We start from the raw sequence: 17181 nt of genomic DNA, 5'->3' as shown, positions 1-17181 counted from the left end.
CTGCACCATTGCAGAACATTGATTTGCCCCTATCTGAACCCCCCTCCCCATTAACGATGGGGCATCCACATGATGCCCTCCCCATCCCAGCATCATCACAGACCTTTCCCTTTAGTTGCAGTGTTTCTCAATGCTTGGAAAATTCAAAATGGCCAGGATTGGGGAAACCTACATTTAAAGGACACTGAGATAAGGAAGACATGCAGATACAACCCTGCCTACATTAATGGGGAGACAGGCAGGTGCAAATCCACATTTTGCTTCAGTGTAGATAAGCCCCAAATGGAATCTTTTACTGAGTTTGCCTAACCCAGTCCTAGTCCCTCATGGAAGATTCTTTTCATGTTGAACTTCAAGGAGAGATGCTGCCTTAAAGCTCAACACAAAAATAATTCTTCCCAAATTATACAAATTGGAGAAAGGCTACATTTAGCTGAAATGGAGTATTATTGGTATTTCATAGTAATTGGCATGTTTGTTTGTGTGGTATATTGCACCTCTAATTTTTTATATGAAGATTGGAGTTTTCTTGTTCTTTGCTTTCTTGTGCATAGGGAGTTCCACTGTGGGCAGGTTGGTGGTCATTGATATCCTTCTCCTCAGTGCATGTCTTTTTTTTGGGGGGGGGGGATAGGTGCTGGTACTGCATACCCTTGAATAGCCCCAGAAGAAAGTTCTTCTTAAAGTTTTGGAGCTCAAAGCATTGGACAGACCAAACACAGGGACCTCCTTTTACAGACTGGATTATTCTGCAAAAGGCGTTAAGTTTCTCTCCTGATCAAAAAAATAAAAAAGGAATTCTCCACCATCCATTCACTCAAATTTATTTATTTATTTAAAAGGTTCATTTCACACCAAGAGCTTCAGATCGCACACTGATTCACATTTCATTGAAGTGCAGGCTTCGTTTTTCCAGGGCTTTTGATCAGTGCCCTGTTATTTGATTCACATGCCTCTGTGTACTCAGAGGGAGGAATAGCTGGAAGTTACAAGGCCAGGATTGTCACCAGAAACTTCTCAGATGAAAGAACAGGCTCCTTAGAGACAAAATGTTAAGGTGTAGAGTCACGTAGAATGTTAGAGTAAGGGCAGCCCTTTAAAAATCTGGTGCTTGAGAAGTTGGTAGGAGAAGCCAAAGTTCCAGATCCCTAGAAAGTGGTTTAAAATCAAAATCAACAGATTTGATTCACAAAGAGGCAGAGCTAGCCCAGAACAATCTGGTGCCTGAGGTGCAAAATCCAAATGGCACTAGTCATTAGGGTGTCAACCTTGGAATTCAGGTTCAAATTCTGGCAGAGTGATCATGCTCATTTTGGCCAGTCACCATCTCTCAGCCTAACCCTACCCTACGCAAAGTACTGAATTAAAAGAAATTATTGTTGCTACCAGTAGTATTATTATTACCACCCCTAACTTTGCTTCTGCCAAAACCCAGTTCAGGACTTCTGAAGGATACCCAGGCTTTAGCCTGATCCATCAGGCTTTTCATACATCCTTGTGGCTTTATAGGTCAAGGCCAGAACCTTGAATTGTGCCATGTTGGGCACATATGGGTGTAACTGAGAAGGCTGCCTTGGTTGGTAGAGAAACAAAAGTGCCTCCCATTGCACTCTGCTACTGCAGATACAACTAATGGTGCCTTTTCAGATTTCAGTGGGTAGAGAGTCATTCTTGGACATTTTATGTATGGATTAATTTTGCTCATCTGGTACCTTCAACAAGTGTGCATTCCCAGAGTGACTCACAATAAAAACAGAACAATACAATCAAACATTAAATGCAATAATATTTGAACATACTTGGTCACTCTGACCATTAAAACATTGCTGATGAAGAATTGTCAAAACAGGGCCTTGTCCTGGGATTTTTTCACTGGAATTTATTTTTATTTGCCTATTATACTGGAATTGATTCCTATTTGAATTCTTCATTACATAAATAAAACCTTTTGAAGATTCATTTGAAATTCATCTTCCTCCTGGCCCAAGTTCTTGCAATTTACTGTTTATTTCTGGACTTCAGCAAGAACTCCAATTTCTACAATAATATTTGAACAGGCAAAGAAAGATAAAAAGAGTAAAAATGCAGCAGATAAAAACACAACTTTCTCAGTGCCTTACAATGTCTGGCGAAACCTAGGAAAACAAAGCTGGGTACCAGAATGGCAGGTGAGTCTCCATGGGGAGAGCATTCCAAAGGTGGGGCACTGTAATATAGTGAGTTGACAGTGATGCTCCAAGGATTCAGACAGAAGTCTTTCTCAGGGCCTCCTGGAGATGTTGGGGATTGAACCTGGGACCTTCTGCATGTAAAGCAGAAGCTCTTCCACTGGCCTATGGCCCCAGAGACTCCCTCTATTCACAACCTCCCTTAGGTTACCTGGAGGAAAGCAAAAATAGAGGACAACTGCACAAGAGACATGGTTCACATCTTTTTTTGCTCTTGGATTTTTCTTTGACTGTTATCAATCTTTGCAAATTGTACACCCAGAGAAGTCTCTGGTGGTTATCTCAATGACCAGCAGGAGACAGGGTGGTGGGTGGTAACCACCCATCCGTCACATCATTGCAGCTTCCTGAGAGGCAGAGGAAGAGGGGCAAGTTGGCAGCAAAGCCCATGCAGTGCAAATGTTCTGGCAGACACAATCTGCCACACCTGCTGGTGCATCTGCACTGCCCCAATCTCCCCACTGCCTCACCTGTCCATCCCAGTAGGCAGCAGTGACACAACTGATACTGTCTGCTACTGTCAATGAAAGAGTAGAATGATAATTTGACAAGACCCTGGTCCCTAAACCATACAGAACAGTGTTCTTGAACCTTGGGTCCTGACAAGCTATAGCCAGCTCAGCCAATCACCATGGATGAAGGGATTTGTAGTCCAGCAACATCTGTGAACCCAAGGTTCAAGAGCAGTGAAGTGACGCTTTCAGGGGAAGTACCAGGCTTGCGTATTCCAACATATCTTCAGCCACATGTAGAGCATCACATGTGATGAACCAGGGCATCAGTGTGATATGTCCAACAAAATGAAAAGCGATAACCTAGGCAAGGCATATGAATTGAATCCCACAATGAAAGTATACATGTGGCATGTAAGGAGATATGATTCACAGCAAGTGTTATGTGAGTTGGCCCAAGGGCAGTCATATTTGCAGTCTACTACCTCATTTGACATAACTTGAAGAGCAGCTCTCAATCCATCCTCTTGCCACACACTTTAACGTCTCTCCCCTCTTGCCTCAGCTCCTCCTTCAGTAATCAAGAAAGTCCTCAGCTAAGTCAACACACAGCTACTGTGGTCTCTGTTGAACAGGGATTTGGAAAACTCGACAGCTTTACAGGGGGGGGGGGGTAAACAAATTGGTGACGGATAAGGCTATCAAGAACTCCTAGCCATGATGGCTGCGAACTGCCTCATGCATCTCCATCAGTTGATGGAGATCAGGAGCAGTAGTGTACTGTTGCACTGATGTCCTGCTTGTGGCCAGCCCCTGGCATCTGTTTGGCCGCTGTGAGAACGGAAGGCTGGGCTAGGTAGACCTTTGGCCTGGTCCAGCCGGGCTCTTCTCATGTTCTTCTCCACCATTCATGGTGAGAGCTTCTGAGCAGTTTTCACAGGGTGACTGGCTGTGGGCACCAGGAAGTGTCTGGATAAAGAAGGCAGTGAAGCGATCGGAACCTAGAAAGGAGGGGGAGAGAGAGAGAGAGAAGGAATGTAAAGAGACGGACGGCTCTTGCTGCAGATGGGAAAAGGGTTGCATATGAGGAGCACATGCTCCCCAGTGCCCCATCCAACACCAGATGCTCTCACACTGCACTGCAGCGAAATGTCTAGATGGATGCTTCTCACCCTCTAATCCTGTGTAGATATAATAGGCGCCTCAGCCAAAGTACGCCCTGCCCATCCCCTTGGGGCTGAATAACCTTGAATGTTTGGCTTCGGTTCCAGACTTTGCAATAAAGGCTGAGCTTAAAGGGTGATTTAAAGAGAGGAAACCATGAGCGGCAGAAATGCTCGGCTCAGCTCTGGCCGTAGGACTGCCGGCTTCTGCTCCTCATCAGCATAGTCCCTACCCAATGCTCTGCTGGTACCCCCGGTTCGGCTCTATTCAGGCTTTTTACCCTTGTCCTTCAGGCCCTCTTAACAGCACAATGTGCTCTCATGGGAGATACCTGGAAGGGTCATCTTGCGGAGAAAAAGGACCAGAAAGCTCGATAACATTGAGCTTCTTCTCAAAAATGCCATAGCTGAGAGTGACCTACAAGGAAATACCAGAAAGGAAGACAGATGAGTGAGGAATATACATGCCCTGTGGGCAACAAGCTCCTTTTACGCATCACAGCCAAAGATACTTCTCAGCGGTAGGAGTCTCTTGCCCTCTCAAATTTATTACACACACATGCATTCTGCTACCTGAAAACTATTCGAAGCCAAATTACACTGCCTGAGTAGTTTCTAGTAACCTCTATTTTCTCCAGGTTCTGCAGACTTGTTGGGAACACAGGTTTAGCCATTATTTCCCCAGGCTCTTTGCATCTCTTCTGCCTTCGAGCAATTGCCATGCAAGGGATCAGATTAAAGAGCTGAAGTACATAACCAGCAGAATCACATGGGGGCAGTTCTAGTTGGGGTGTACCACTTCAAGATGAAACCTCTCTGCCACCCTCCCCCCTCCCATGCTGTTGGTGTTGGGGTTTTTATAAAAAACCAACATAGAAACTGCTATACCAGGTATAATGGGGCACTGCTGAGAGAGCATGCTTAGCTTGTGCTAGAAACTGGGCTTTTAGTGTCGCAGCTCCAGCCCTCTGGAATCAATCACCTGCCAAAATTAGACAGGTGCCTAGTGTCATGATGTTTAGGTACTTACTGAACACGTTTTTGTTTAAGGTTTCCACAAGGTCTGACCCAGGCATTTATGGAATATTAACAGCATAGTGGCAGGAATGATTATGTTGTTGTTTTTTAAAAAAAGAATTTGTTTTATTGCTTTCAGAGTTTGTTACATTTATTTCATTGTTTTTAAAGCTTGCATTTTTGTGCTATTTTCTATCTTTATCTTGTACAATGCTTCAGTGGCTTCATGCTATGAAGCAGTTTATACATTTGTTTAACAACAGCAGCAACAACAACAGTAGAAGTGTTCTAACTTACCAAGCCTTTTCATTGGCTGCTAGGTGTTCCTCCCTTCACCCTTGACCATTGGCCGTGCTGAAGGGGAGTGATGGGAACTGGAGTCCGACAACATCTGGAGGGCCACAAGTTCCCCACCCCTGAAACGTGTGGCCTACCCTCTGCTTTCTAAAATGGTACAGTCCAGCAATAGTTTCACTCTGTGATTCTGCTGGTTGGGTGACACTGTCCTCAGAGGAGAAGAGGGCAACTTATTGGCACTAGGACTTCTATTCTGGAGTGGAGGAGTTGCCTTTTCCTGGACTTTGACTGGCAGAAGTTTTATTGGCTAGTTAATTGCTTTTCCATCCCCTTGCCTATTATTGCAGAGAAGTGTCTGGGGAAGCATTTGTCAGGAAAGCCTCCTCTAAATAATGCATGATTGATTCAATCAGTGTCACAATTACTGAGGAGATGATGTGAATGACTGCTTTCTGCTTTCCTGCCTGCTCCTCTCTCCTTCTCCTGACTCTCCTCCACTCTCTCTCTCTCTCTTATCCAGACAACCCCAGCCGCATTTTGATAGTCTTGCGAATCCCCATTCAAATACAATAGCAGGCTATCTGGTCACACATAATGGATGGGGAGATATCATGCCACAGGCGGTAGCGGAAAGTGTAAGGCTGGCCCCAGCAATCTCAGCAGCAATGGATGAGTTCATCTGGGGAAAGAATTATGTTACCCCCAGGTACAAAATACAACACATCCCAATTCGACTGAGAAAATGCTATATCACAGCGACAGATGTGCAACTTCAAGAGGAGATGATTGGATTCTGGGCAACAAATGCATAGCGGAGGGGCAATTTCATGCATCTGAACTGTCATTCAAAAACAGTTCATTTGGAAAGTGCCCACTCTCTCCAACAAGGGCAAGATGGTGTTTCCTGCATCATCTCACCTGCTTAGTAAGTTGGGGACCCTGGATGACGTGCAAGTTCTCCAGGTGAGAGTGGAACAGGTCACTAGGGACCAAGTGACCGGCTAGCTTACGTTCAATGATATAGCCCACGGTGCAGTCATCTGGGAGGTGGATGAGCTCAGATGTGATCAGGAAGTTGTTGCCACTGGAAAATAAAGCAGGACAGATACATTCGTTTCATAAAATTAAGGAAAGGAATCTGACAGTGGGGATGGTTGAAGCCCCGTGTTTCCCCAGGGAATGCGAATTACATCATGGTGGGCAGGTAGGGCTGAGAGGTGGCACACATACATAAACATCTGTGTAGTTGTGGCCTCAAGTTGTATGGCACTACAATCATAGCCATTTTATTGGGTTTAAATACTATTTTTAATTAGCATTGGACAATGATAATTGTGTGCAATTGTGCACAACTCTGTTATTGGATTTCTTGAATGTGGTGGATGAGAATAGGTCACTCCTTTGGTCCCCTACCTCCACCACACATTCTTCAAAGCCCTGCCAGCCCCTGGCACAGTCAGACATCCTCCTGCATGGCTGGTCGAAGAGAAAGAGAGAGGGAAGGAATAGGAAATACTTCTTTGATTCTTCCCACTCAAGAGAGGAGGAGGAAATAACATCACACAGAGCCCTCTCTACCAATTACATTTCTATGGTTTGAGTCTCTGCCTATCATCAATACAGCTCTGGGGTCATTAGCTCCAAAGCTTACCAAGTCACAAGAATATGCACTGTCAGATTTGACTGCAATTTTCCCCAGGTAGAGCACTGCTTTTCATGCAGAGGGTTCCAGGTTCAATCCCCAGCATCTCCAGGTAAGATTGGGAGAAACCCCCCATTGAAAATCCTGGATGGCTGCTGCCAGGCTGTGTAGACAATACCTAGCTAGATAGACCCATGTCTGGCTCAGTAATACATAATAATAATGATGTGCCTACATTCCTGGCAGTAATATGGTATATAGCCATCATGACTTGGAGGTCAAGCTTCATTCAATTCTTGTACATCTCCTAGTTTTGGCCCATCGATGTTTGCTCAGAGAATCAAACAGGAGGAAGCTTCTAGCTCTGGTTCTTAAGAGTTGTTCTCTGGGATTAAAAAGGCTTCCCTTGTATTTATGCATACATCAATCCATTAGGGGGGAACTCTTGCAAAGCTACATAGCCCACCAACATGTGGAGGGCACCAGGCTGGGGAAGGCCAATGAACGATACTAGCTTTGTAGTCCTCTTGACTGCAACCAGTCGATGGCCGAGCCTCTAGATTCAGCTGTCTTTTCACTCTCAGAATGCATGCTCAACAAATCCGCCCTATTCCTTTTGAACCCCGTTTGCCTGCAAATCAGATGTCTGAATCAATAATCTGCGTAAAGGAGACAAATGTGCTAATAAGTTCCTCAACAGGGCAGCTTCCTTTTCCTGGCCCACTTCCTGTGTAATATGAAAATTAATTAGTTCATTATTTGGTTTAAAACTTCAAAAAGAGAAGGGAAGCTGCTGGGTTTTCTCCTGCAGGAAATCCATATTTAGAAGTGGGAGGGATGGTAACTGAATGCAGAGAGAGAGAGAGAGAGAGAGGGAGGGAGGGAGAGAGAGAGAGAGAGAGAAGTAGCTGTGCTGAAAACTACTGTGGGTTAATACATTTATTGGGGGGGGGGTAACTAAAATATCACAAATAGTAGGCAAAATTTTGACTTCTCCAGAATGTCTCAGGCTGGATGTTCAGCAAAATGGGATGAGGGAGAGAAAGGAAGAAAAGACCTGGCATGGGCATTGCTATTGGAGTTCAAAAATATGTACAGTGGTACCTCTGGTTAAGAACTTAATTTCTTACAGAGGTCTGTTCTTAACCTGAAACTGTTCTTAACCTGAAGCACCACTTTAGCTAATGGGGCCTCCTGCTGCTGCCGTGCTGCCAGAGCACAATTTCTGTTCTTATGCTGAAGCAAAGTTCTTAACCCGAGGTACTATTTCTGGGTTAGCAGAGTTTGTAACCTGAAGCGTTTGTAACCTGAAGCGTTTGTAACCCAAGGTACTACTGTAGTTTGTAATAGTCTTGGGTTGCAATCCTATGCACCTTTACCTAGGAGTAAGCACCACTGAATACAATGGGGCTCCTGAGAAAACACAAGCAGGTTTGCACAGGCGCTGTGCTAGGGCTTTTTGCGCCCTAAGCAAAACACTTTCTGATGCCCCCCGGGTGCATGCGTCATGACGCACGCACGCCCCGGCGCGCCTGCGGAGCTTCGCATGGGGAGTGGGAGGCTGAGCCGCCTCAACTGAACAGCTGAGAGGTGCAGCGATGTAGCCCCAGGCTCACGCTCCCCCTGCGCGCCTCCGGAGCTTTGCGCCCGGAGCGCGAGCTTGGGGCCGCCTCGCCGCGCCTCTCAGCTGTTCAGTTGAGGCGGCCCCAGGCTGCCGCTCCCTGCGCGAAGCTCCGGAGGAGCGCGAGCCTGGGGGCGGGGCTGCCTCCTCCCGCTCTCTGCTCCACTGCAGCCTGCAAGACCCTGCTGATCATGCTGGCTGACGGGCCCTGCTTGCCCTTCTGCCGCTGCCGCTTCTCTGCCGCTCCCCGCGCACCTCCGGAACTTCTCGCTGGGAGCGCGAGCCTGGGGCCGCCTCGCCCGCCTTTCAGCTGTTCAGAGGAGGTGCCCCCAGACCCGCGCGCCTCCAGATAGCGACTTGAGGCAGCACCGGTGGGCGGCGGTGGGCGGCGGGCGGCCTGGTCAGTGCCCCCTCCATTTTGACGCCCTAGGCCGTGGCCTAGTTCGCCTTAATGGAAGCGCCGGGGCTGGGCTTGCACTGCTAAGGCAGAGGTCAACAGAAGTTAGGCAGGCTGATAACACCATCATCTACATCAAGGTTAGCCAATGTGGTGCTCTTCAGACATTGTTGGACTAGAGCGCTCATCATTCAATGATCTTTCAACATCTTTATCAATGACTTGGATAAAGATGACACCAAATTGGGAGGGGTGGCTAATACCCCAGAGGACAGGATCACACTTCAAAATGACCTTAACGGATTAGACAACTGGGCCAAAGCAAACATGATGAATTTTAACAAGGAGAAATGTAAAGTACTACACTTGGGCGAAAAAAAAATGAAAGGCACAAATACAGGATGGGAGACACCTAGCTTGAGAGCAGTACATGTGAAAAGGACCTAGGAGTCTTGGTACACCACAAACTTGACATGAGTCAACAGTGTGATGCAGCAGCTAAAAAAGCCAATGCAATTCTGGACTGCATCAATAGGAGTATAGCATCTAGATCAAGGGAAGTAATACCCGGTAGTACCACTGTATTCCGCTCTGGTCAGACCTCACCTGGAATACTGTGTCCAGTTCTGGGCACCACAGTTCAAGAAGGATACTGACAAGCTGGAACGTGTCCAGAAGCGGGCAACCAAAATGGTCAAAGGCCTGGAAACGATGCCGTATGAGCAACAGCTTAGGGAGCTGGGTATGTTTAGCCTGGAGAAGAGAAGGTTAAGGGGGTGATATGATAGCCATGTTCAAATATATAAAAGGATGTAATATAGAGGAGGGAGAAAGGTTGTTTTCTGCTGCTCCAGAGAAGCGGACACAGAGCAATGGATTCAAACTACAAGAAAGAAGATTCCACCTAAACATTCGAAAGAACTTCCTGACAGTAAGAGCTATTCGACAGTGGAATTTGCTACCAAGGAGTGTGGTGGAGTCTCCTTCTTTGGAAGTCTTTAAGCAGAGGCTTGACAGGCATATGTCAAGAACGCTTTGATGGTGTTTCCTGCTTGGCAGGGGGTTGGACTGGTTGGCCCTTGTGGTCTCTTCCAACTCTATGGTTCTATGATTCTATGATCATTTCTCATCATTGGCCATGCTGTGGAGCCTGAAGTAAGCTGGAATCTGACAATAACTGGAGGCCCACAGTTCAGTTCATTGGTTGAACTGAATTATTTCAGCCAATGTTATTATTCCAGAGTTGGGGAAAAGGTGACCCTCCAATTGTTGTTGGACTCCAACTCCCATCAGCCCCAGCCAACATGGCCAATGGACATGGATGATGGGAGCTGAAGTCCAGAAACATCTGAAGGGCTGCAGGTTCCACAACTCTGCTATATGCTCTTTATTCAGAAACTGAATTCAATAAGACTTATAGCAAGTTGGTAGGTTAAGAGTGCAGCCTTAATTTGTTTCTTTTTTGTTTGTTTGTTTATAACCTGCCCTTTGTCTTGGTGGACCCCAGGGATTAGTTTCTGCTAGACACAAAATAGATTTTCAGTGGCCCTGGGGGCTGCTGGGACAAAGAAATAATAATGGCTGTTCTCCCATATTTTGGAAGTACAAAATCTACAAAGTGCCTAAATCTGCCCCCAGTGCTGTTCATAACCAATTAACATGAAAGTTAGGAGTCGTTTTTGCAGCCTATATTATTTAAAAAGGAGAGTAGCAATTGTTAAAAATACATGTCAAATTGGTCTTTTTTCAAAAAGAAAAGAAAATATATTCTTTTGCATATGAGAATAGACAATTTGTGAAAGGCGCATATGTAGTAGATCAAAACAACACCTTAGGATGTATTTATATGTCTAATTGTTGATACAAAGGAGAGGGAGGGAATCCAGGGCTGTTTCAATGCCTGCAAAATTTTGTTGAGGGTGAGATGATTGTAGGAAGGGATCGCAACAGACTCATGTTGGATAAATCCACTGAGTTTGGACAAATCAAGATGTGGTAATATCTCTGGTTGGAATGTTTCCAGAAGTATTATGAAGAATCTAGACTCGAGAGCTTTTTTAGCCTGTTGATTCATGGAGATGCTGTTATCCATTGACCTGACTGCATTACTCACATTTTGTCCCTTCACAGTGGGTGTTTTAGCACAAACAGTAGATGTTAAGGTAAGAGTCTCAGCTTTATGCAAATCTTGCACCAATAACAATATACTGTAATTGAAAGATGGGCATACCATTTCATTTCAGTCTTGGAAATTAAATACTCTATTGCTTAAGAATGTTACCAAGGAAGAAATTCAGCAGTATCTTAAACCAACACACATCCAGACATATTGTTATTTGGGATAGAGAGAAGTCAGTGGTGACAGGGCAGTTAATTAAACTTTCAGTTTATTTCAATAAATAAAAAAGGAAAAGAAATCAGCAAGCAGAAGGTTTGGTGTTTTTTAAAGAGAGCAAAAAGCTTGGGGGAAATTGGAGGAACCGATCCATTTAAAATCGGCATGATCCTCATAAGAGAACAGAATAACGCAGCCTTCAACAATCTGATATGCTTCAGATGTTTTGAACTACAACTCCCATCAGCCCCAGCCAGCTGACTGGGACTGATGGAAGTTGTAGTCCAAAACATCTGGAGAATAACTAGTTGGCAAAAACTGGTATAGTATAGTCACACCATGGGAAAAGCTTTGAATGTATTGCAACAGAAGTGGGTCAGTGTCTTTCACACCATTGTGATCACATGGAGGGAGAGAGTGGGGCTCTGCCACTGCCATATTCTTGTGCCCCCCCCCCAACTGCTCATGAGTGAGGGAAGAAGCTATAGAGGAGAGCTTATAGGAGGAGAATGCATAGGGTCTTTCTATGTTAAAGGTAAAGGGACCCCTGACTGTTAGGTCCAGGCGCGGACAACTCTGGGGTTGCAGCGCTCACCTCGCTTTACTGGCCGAGGGAGCTGGCATACAGCTTCCAGGTCATGTGGCCAGCATGACTAAGCCGCTTCTGGCGAACCAGAGCAGTGCACAGAAATGCCGTTTACCTTCCCGCCGGAGCGGTACCTATTTATCTACTTGCACTTTGTGCTTTCGAACTGCTAGGTTGGCAGGAGCAGGGACCAAACAATGGGAGCTCACCCCGTCACGGGGATTTGAACTGCTTACCTTCTGATCGGCAAGCCCTAGCCTCAGTGGTTTAACCCACAGTGCCACCCGCTTCCCCTTTCTGTGTTATGGGGCCCTAAATCACTGGAAGATTGGCTGTACAGAATCTGAGAAAGGCTGGCAAAAATCCTGGCAATCAAAGTAGCAAAGGAAATGACTCCTCGTCTTGCAAAAATGGAGAGGCTGTTTGTGCAACATATCTGAAGCGTTTGTTGAGGCTGCAGTCCCAACCCAGCTTAGCTGGGAGAAAGCCCCATTTGCTTCAATATGACTTACCGGGTACTTCTTAATAGGCTTGGTTAGGCTTGTGCTCATAGTCATCCAGACAATATATATGATATTTTAAGTAAAGTATTTCATTCCTAAAAATGCAATAGAACCAGAAGTCATTATTTACTAGGGGGAAAGTGATGAAAAATGCTAAAATTAATAAATCCTCTGGACTGGACAGTAAAGATGGACTTTACCAGAGGAATGAAAATTCACTACAATAACTTCGCCTGCTACTTCTTTCAATGAAGTATCTTGTTATGAGATTGGGGGTTTTTTAATCAAAAATTCTGGTATTAAACACAGAGAAACAAATGAAAGTTGAAGCACACCTGCTTTCTGAAATTTCCTGGAAAACTAATGACATCAGATACCTGAAATATAGTCTTCCAATTCCTTGAATAGGTTGTTTGAGGATAATAACGTTAACGTGATTAAGGAAATGCAGAAGTTTCTGTTACGGGCTAATTTAAAGATTTAATGGTTTGGAACAATCTGTACAGTAAAGATAATAATATTGTCAAACCATTATTTATGGTTCTTCCTATCTATACTGATAACTGTAAACTGAAGACCTGCCAACAATATATTACTAAGTTCATTCAGGCTGGAGGCAAAAAAATGAGAGTCTTCACCACATACAGTAGAGTTGGGAGCAGGCAATTAGCTGTATCAAATCTTTTTCTTTGCTACCTTTCATCACCCTTAGCAGCGGCAAGGGAATGTTTGGTACTGATAAAAGCACAGAATTGGGACACTAGGATGTAAAAATTCCCTTCCCCTGAACTATTTATTATATTATGCCATAAGACAGAGTAAAATTTAAAGAAAATACGCTGTCCTTTAGTACATATTAGTTGTATGGGAGACGGGGAAGATTTATAGACCTAAACTGAGTCAAATGTCTCACCATTAGCATCTGTTCAATATTTATAAGGTCCTGCCTGATTTAGGACTGTTAGGAAATTTTAAATTGTTGAAGTGCTATAATTTAATTAGGAAGAATTGTGTATAATGGAAATACACTGCCATAAAAAGAACATCTAGTGTAAGATCTTCCGGCTTTCCTCACCCCAGGATTTTCAGGTATGGTATTTGTTAAGCACACAGCATTTTAGAGGGGCAAGCCATCAAACTAGTTTGAAGGAGGGATAAAACATCAAATCTATTTGTGGGAGGAAGTACATGGCGAGAGAAGTCCTGACTGCCTGACTTGGACATCGTTATCTTCTATTTTTCCTTTAGTGGTCACTGGGGAGGACGTCCTGAAGGACTTCCTCCTTAGCATGCATGCCAGTGAGCCATAGCAAAGGGCAACACGAAAGGGCCTTGACCCTCTGACATTGTCTTCTTGTGTAGATATCAGGCATAGTGTGTGCAAGACTCTTAGTTTGCTCTGCAGTGGGAAAGGTAAATATCTCCTTCTGAGACTAAAAACAAATATTTGGTCATTCATGATGATGATGTTGATGAATATTTCTATACGGCCCAACATCCAAGGATCAAAGGGTGGTTTACCATATAGGAAGCCAAAATACATACCATAGTAACTAACGAAACAATACCCTCACAGACACAGTTTAAAAGGCTCTAGTTTAATTAGCCAAAGGCCTGGAAGAAGAGGAATGTTTTTGCCTGGCAGCTAAATAAATGTAATGAAGGTGCTATGTGATGAATGTAATGAAAAGCTATGGTTTTCCCAGTAGTGATGTATGGAAGTGAGAGCTGAACCATAAAGAAGGCTGATCGCCGAAGAATTGATGCTTTTGAATTATGGTGCTGGAGGAGACTCTTGAGAGTCCCATGGACTGCAGGAAGATCAAATCTATCCATTCTGAAGGAAATCAGCCCTGAGTGCTCACTGGAAGGACTGATCGTGAAGCTGAGGCTCCAATACTTTGGCCACCTCATGAGAAGAGAAGACTCCCTGGGAAAGACCCTGATGTTGGTAAAGATTGAGGGCACAAGGAGAAGGGGATGACAGAGGACGAGATTGTTGGACAGTGTTCTCGAGGCTACGAACATGAGTTTGACCAGACTGTGGGAGGCGGTGCAGGACAGGAGTGCCTGGCGTGCTGTGGTCCATGGGGTCACGAAGAGTCGGGCACGACTAAACGACTAAACAACAACAATGAAGGTGCCAGGCAACCCTCCCTGAGGAGAGCATTCCACAAATTGGGAGCCACTGCAGAAAAGGCCCGTTCTCGTGTTGCCACCCTCTGGACCTCACGTAGAGGAGGCAAACAAAGAAGAGTTCAAATGTTGATCATGGGGTCTGGGTTGGTTCATATGGGGAGAGAAAGGGGGAGTTGGTCCTTGAGGTACTGTGGTCCTCAAGGCTTTATAGATCAAAACCAGCACTTTGAATTGGGCCCAGAAACAAATTGGTAGCCAGTGCCATTGGGGCCTTGACATAGCTGCCAAGTTTTCCCTTTACTCACGAGGAAGCCTATTCAGCATAAGGGAAAATCCCTTTTAAAAAGGGATAACTTGGCAGCTATGGGCCTTGATCGGTGTTGGATGTTAATCAAAACAAAATTCAGTGGTACCAAAGAAAATAGGGGAAAGATTCAAACATTCATAGGAAATGCATGGAATTAGATTTGGGACAATGTTCCTTCAAAATTATTCTGTGTGAACTTGAAAGAAAATGTATATAAAATTAAGGATCAGTGCAATCAGATCCCTTTTGAGCTACTTTAGGGCATGTATGTGTATCTGTGTGTTTTAGATTTCTAGTGGGATGATTCCGCTCCAGCTGATTTTATTCATAATTGGTCATGTTGCCCCAAAATACAAATATATTGGCAGGCAAGCAATAATTTAGGATAGTAGAAGATGTTATAGATTACCAATTACCGTTTGATTCACAAACAATTCTATCTTTTGTGGTATACCTAGAAAGGTTGGGACACGTGATCTTGAATTTATTATTAACCTTTTGTGCGCAATCAGGATTAATTTGGCAACTAAGAGGAAAAGGGCAACCGTTTCCAAGTTTAACGGCTGTGAGGAAAAGATTGGGCAAATAGCCAAAATGACTGAACTGACATATTATATAAGGGTTTGGGAAAGATGCCAGTTAGATAACAAGTTTGTAGAACACTGGGCATTGTTTATGCATTACTGGAATGAAAAATTTAATGGTAATGTTCAACCACATGTTTTGTTTTTGTAACTTTTTTATTGTTGAAACAGCTGTTTTTATTTCTCCTTGGTGTATTCCCTGCTTTCATCTCATATATATTTTGTCGATTTTTCTTCATCTTATGTAAACATTGTGCTTTGAGATCAAAAAGTAGTAATACTTATACTACTAATAACACAACCTCCAAATTACAATGAAGATTGACCGGTGTGCATAAATATCACTCTGCATCAGGGACTGAGAAGGGAACCCTTGGCTTTCCAGATCCTTATTGGGTTATAATTTCCATCATACCTGACCACTGGCCATGCCTGCTGGGGTTAATGGAAGCTGGAGTTTAACAACAACTTATAGCTCCACATGTGCCCCATCCCTGCTCTATACCGAATGACTTTCCCCCTAAAACCAACGCCGTGCATATTCATTTGCCGTCTAGAAAGTCTGCACCTGTTTACAAATCAGTTTCCTTCTCTTTTTTTTAACCACTGGAGAGTTCTAAGAGCTTGCCAAAGGCCCAAAACATGTCATACTTGTTGTAACAGTCATAGAATCATAGAATTGTAGAGTCTGAAGGGACCCCAAGGGTCATCTAGGCCAACTCCCTGCAATGCAGGAATCTCAGCTGAAGCATCCATGACAGAAGGCCATCCAACCTCTTCTTAAAAACTTCCAAGGAAGTAGAGTCCACAGTGTCTGGAGGGAGACCATTCCACTGCCTAACAGCTCTTACTGCCAGAAAGTTCTTCCTGGTGTTTAGTCTGTGGGTATTCATTGATCCACCACTATCCCTAGAGGCCCAAGTGACTTCTGAATCTAGGAGTGCTTTTGTAAGTTCTGGCTGGTACGCCACTTGCAACCATTCCTGGACCACGACAGCCTGACCACAGTCACCCATGCATTGGTAGCCTCAAGATGCGATGATACAAGGGGCTGCCCTTGTATCTGGTCTGGCAGCCAGGGGCGTAGCAAGGGGGTGGGGGGCAGTCCACCCCGGGTGTCATCCCTGAGGGGAGTGACTAAATCCCCCCGGAGGATCAGCGCGACGCTGATTGCACCCCGGGTGGATTGACGTGGTGCCGATCCCACCCCTTCTGCGCTGATCACACCACTGCGCTGATAAGACACACACCCCGAGCGGATCGATGCGGCACTGATCGCACACACACACATCCTGCCGGATCACTGTGGTGCCGATCGCATCCCCCCCAGGCAGATTGCCCCACCCCCATGGGCATATCATCCCCCCCCCCCTGCTCTGGGTGCCCAAGCAGCTATCTCCACCACTGCTTGCAGTGGCAATGAGTACAGAAGGCAGCAGCTAACCTGCTCACAGGAACAGACTACCAACAGCCTGTTACTCCACCACCGAGAGACCTGCACTGGTTGCTGATTTGCCACAGGGCCACGTTCAAGGTTCTTGTGTTAATTCACAAGGCCCTAAGCAATTTGGGTCCAAAGTACCTTAAGGGCTGTCTGATCCCTACAGTGTGCACATGCAAATGCCAGTGGGTGCAGGCGCACACTTCAGCAAATGTTCATCTTCATTTACATCTATTAACCTCCCATCCAGGAGCATTGTTAAGGGATGGCTCAGGGGGTTAATTGTTAAAACTTCACTTGCAGAGCAGCTTTCCCTCAGACAGTTGGCTCAATGTGCCTCCATACATATAAATTAGCAGGTGCAAACTTTATGCAAATCTGTATTACACGAATGTGCCCCCCCCCCCCGAGTCTTTTAGAACAACCCTGTTCACAACAGATTCAACAAATTCTCAACAAATCATGATCA

General features: G+C 44.9%; 1 protein-coding gene across 3 annotated transcripts in view; it reads right to left on the bottom strand.

Annotated features, from left to right (window-relative positions):
- Positions 1-812: 812 nt before the first annotated feature.
- Positions 813-17181, bottom strand: part of MFNG (MFNG O-fucosylpeptide 3-beta-N-acetylglucosaminyltransferase) — a 35330-nt gene continuing 18961 nt past the window's right edge. For 2 of the 3 annotated variants that reach the window (XM_088652098.1, XM_035128320.3), the window contains 3 exons: positions 6076-6241; positions 4176-4261; positions 813-3681 (listed from right to left, as the gene is read on the bottom strand). In XM_088652098.1, coding sequence (XP_088508224.1) covers positions 3615-3681; positions 4176-4261; positions 6076-6241 — 319 coding nt within the window. In that variant the 3' untranslated portion in view covers positions 813-3614. Of the gene's footprint in view, positions 3682-4124; positions 4262-6075; positions 6242-17181 lie in introns of all 3 variants that reach the window. The other variant, XM_088652099.1, reaches the window with a different exon arrangement.

Source organism: Zootoca vivipara, chromosome 9 (genome assembly GCF_965207765.1).
Source record: "Zootoca vivipara chromosome 9, rZooViv2.hap1.1, whole genome shotgun sequence".
Lineage (NCBI taxonomy): Eukaryota > Metazoa > Chordata > Lepidosauria > Squamata > Lacertidae > Zootoca > Zootoca vivipara.
This window is presented reverse-complemented; position numbering and strand designations above follow the sequence as displayed.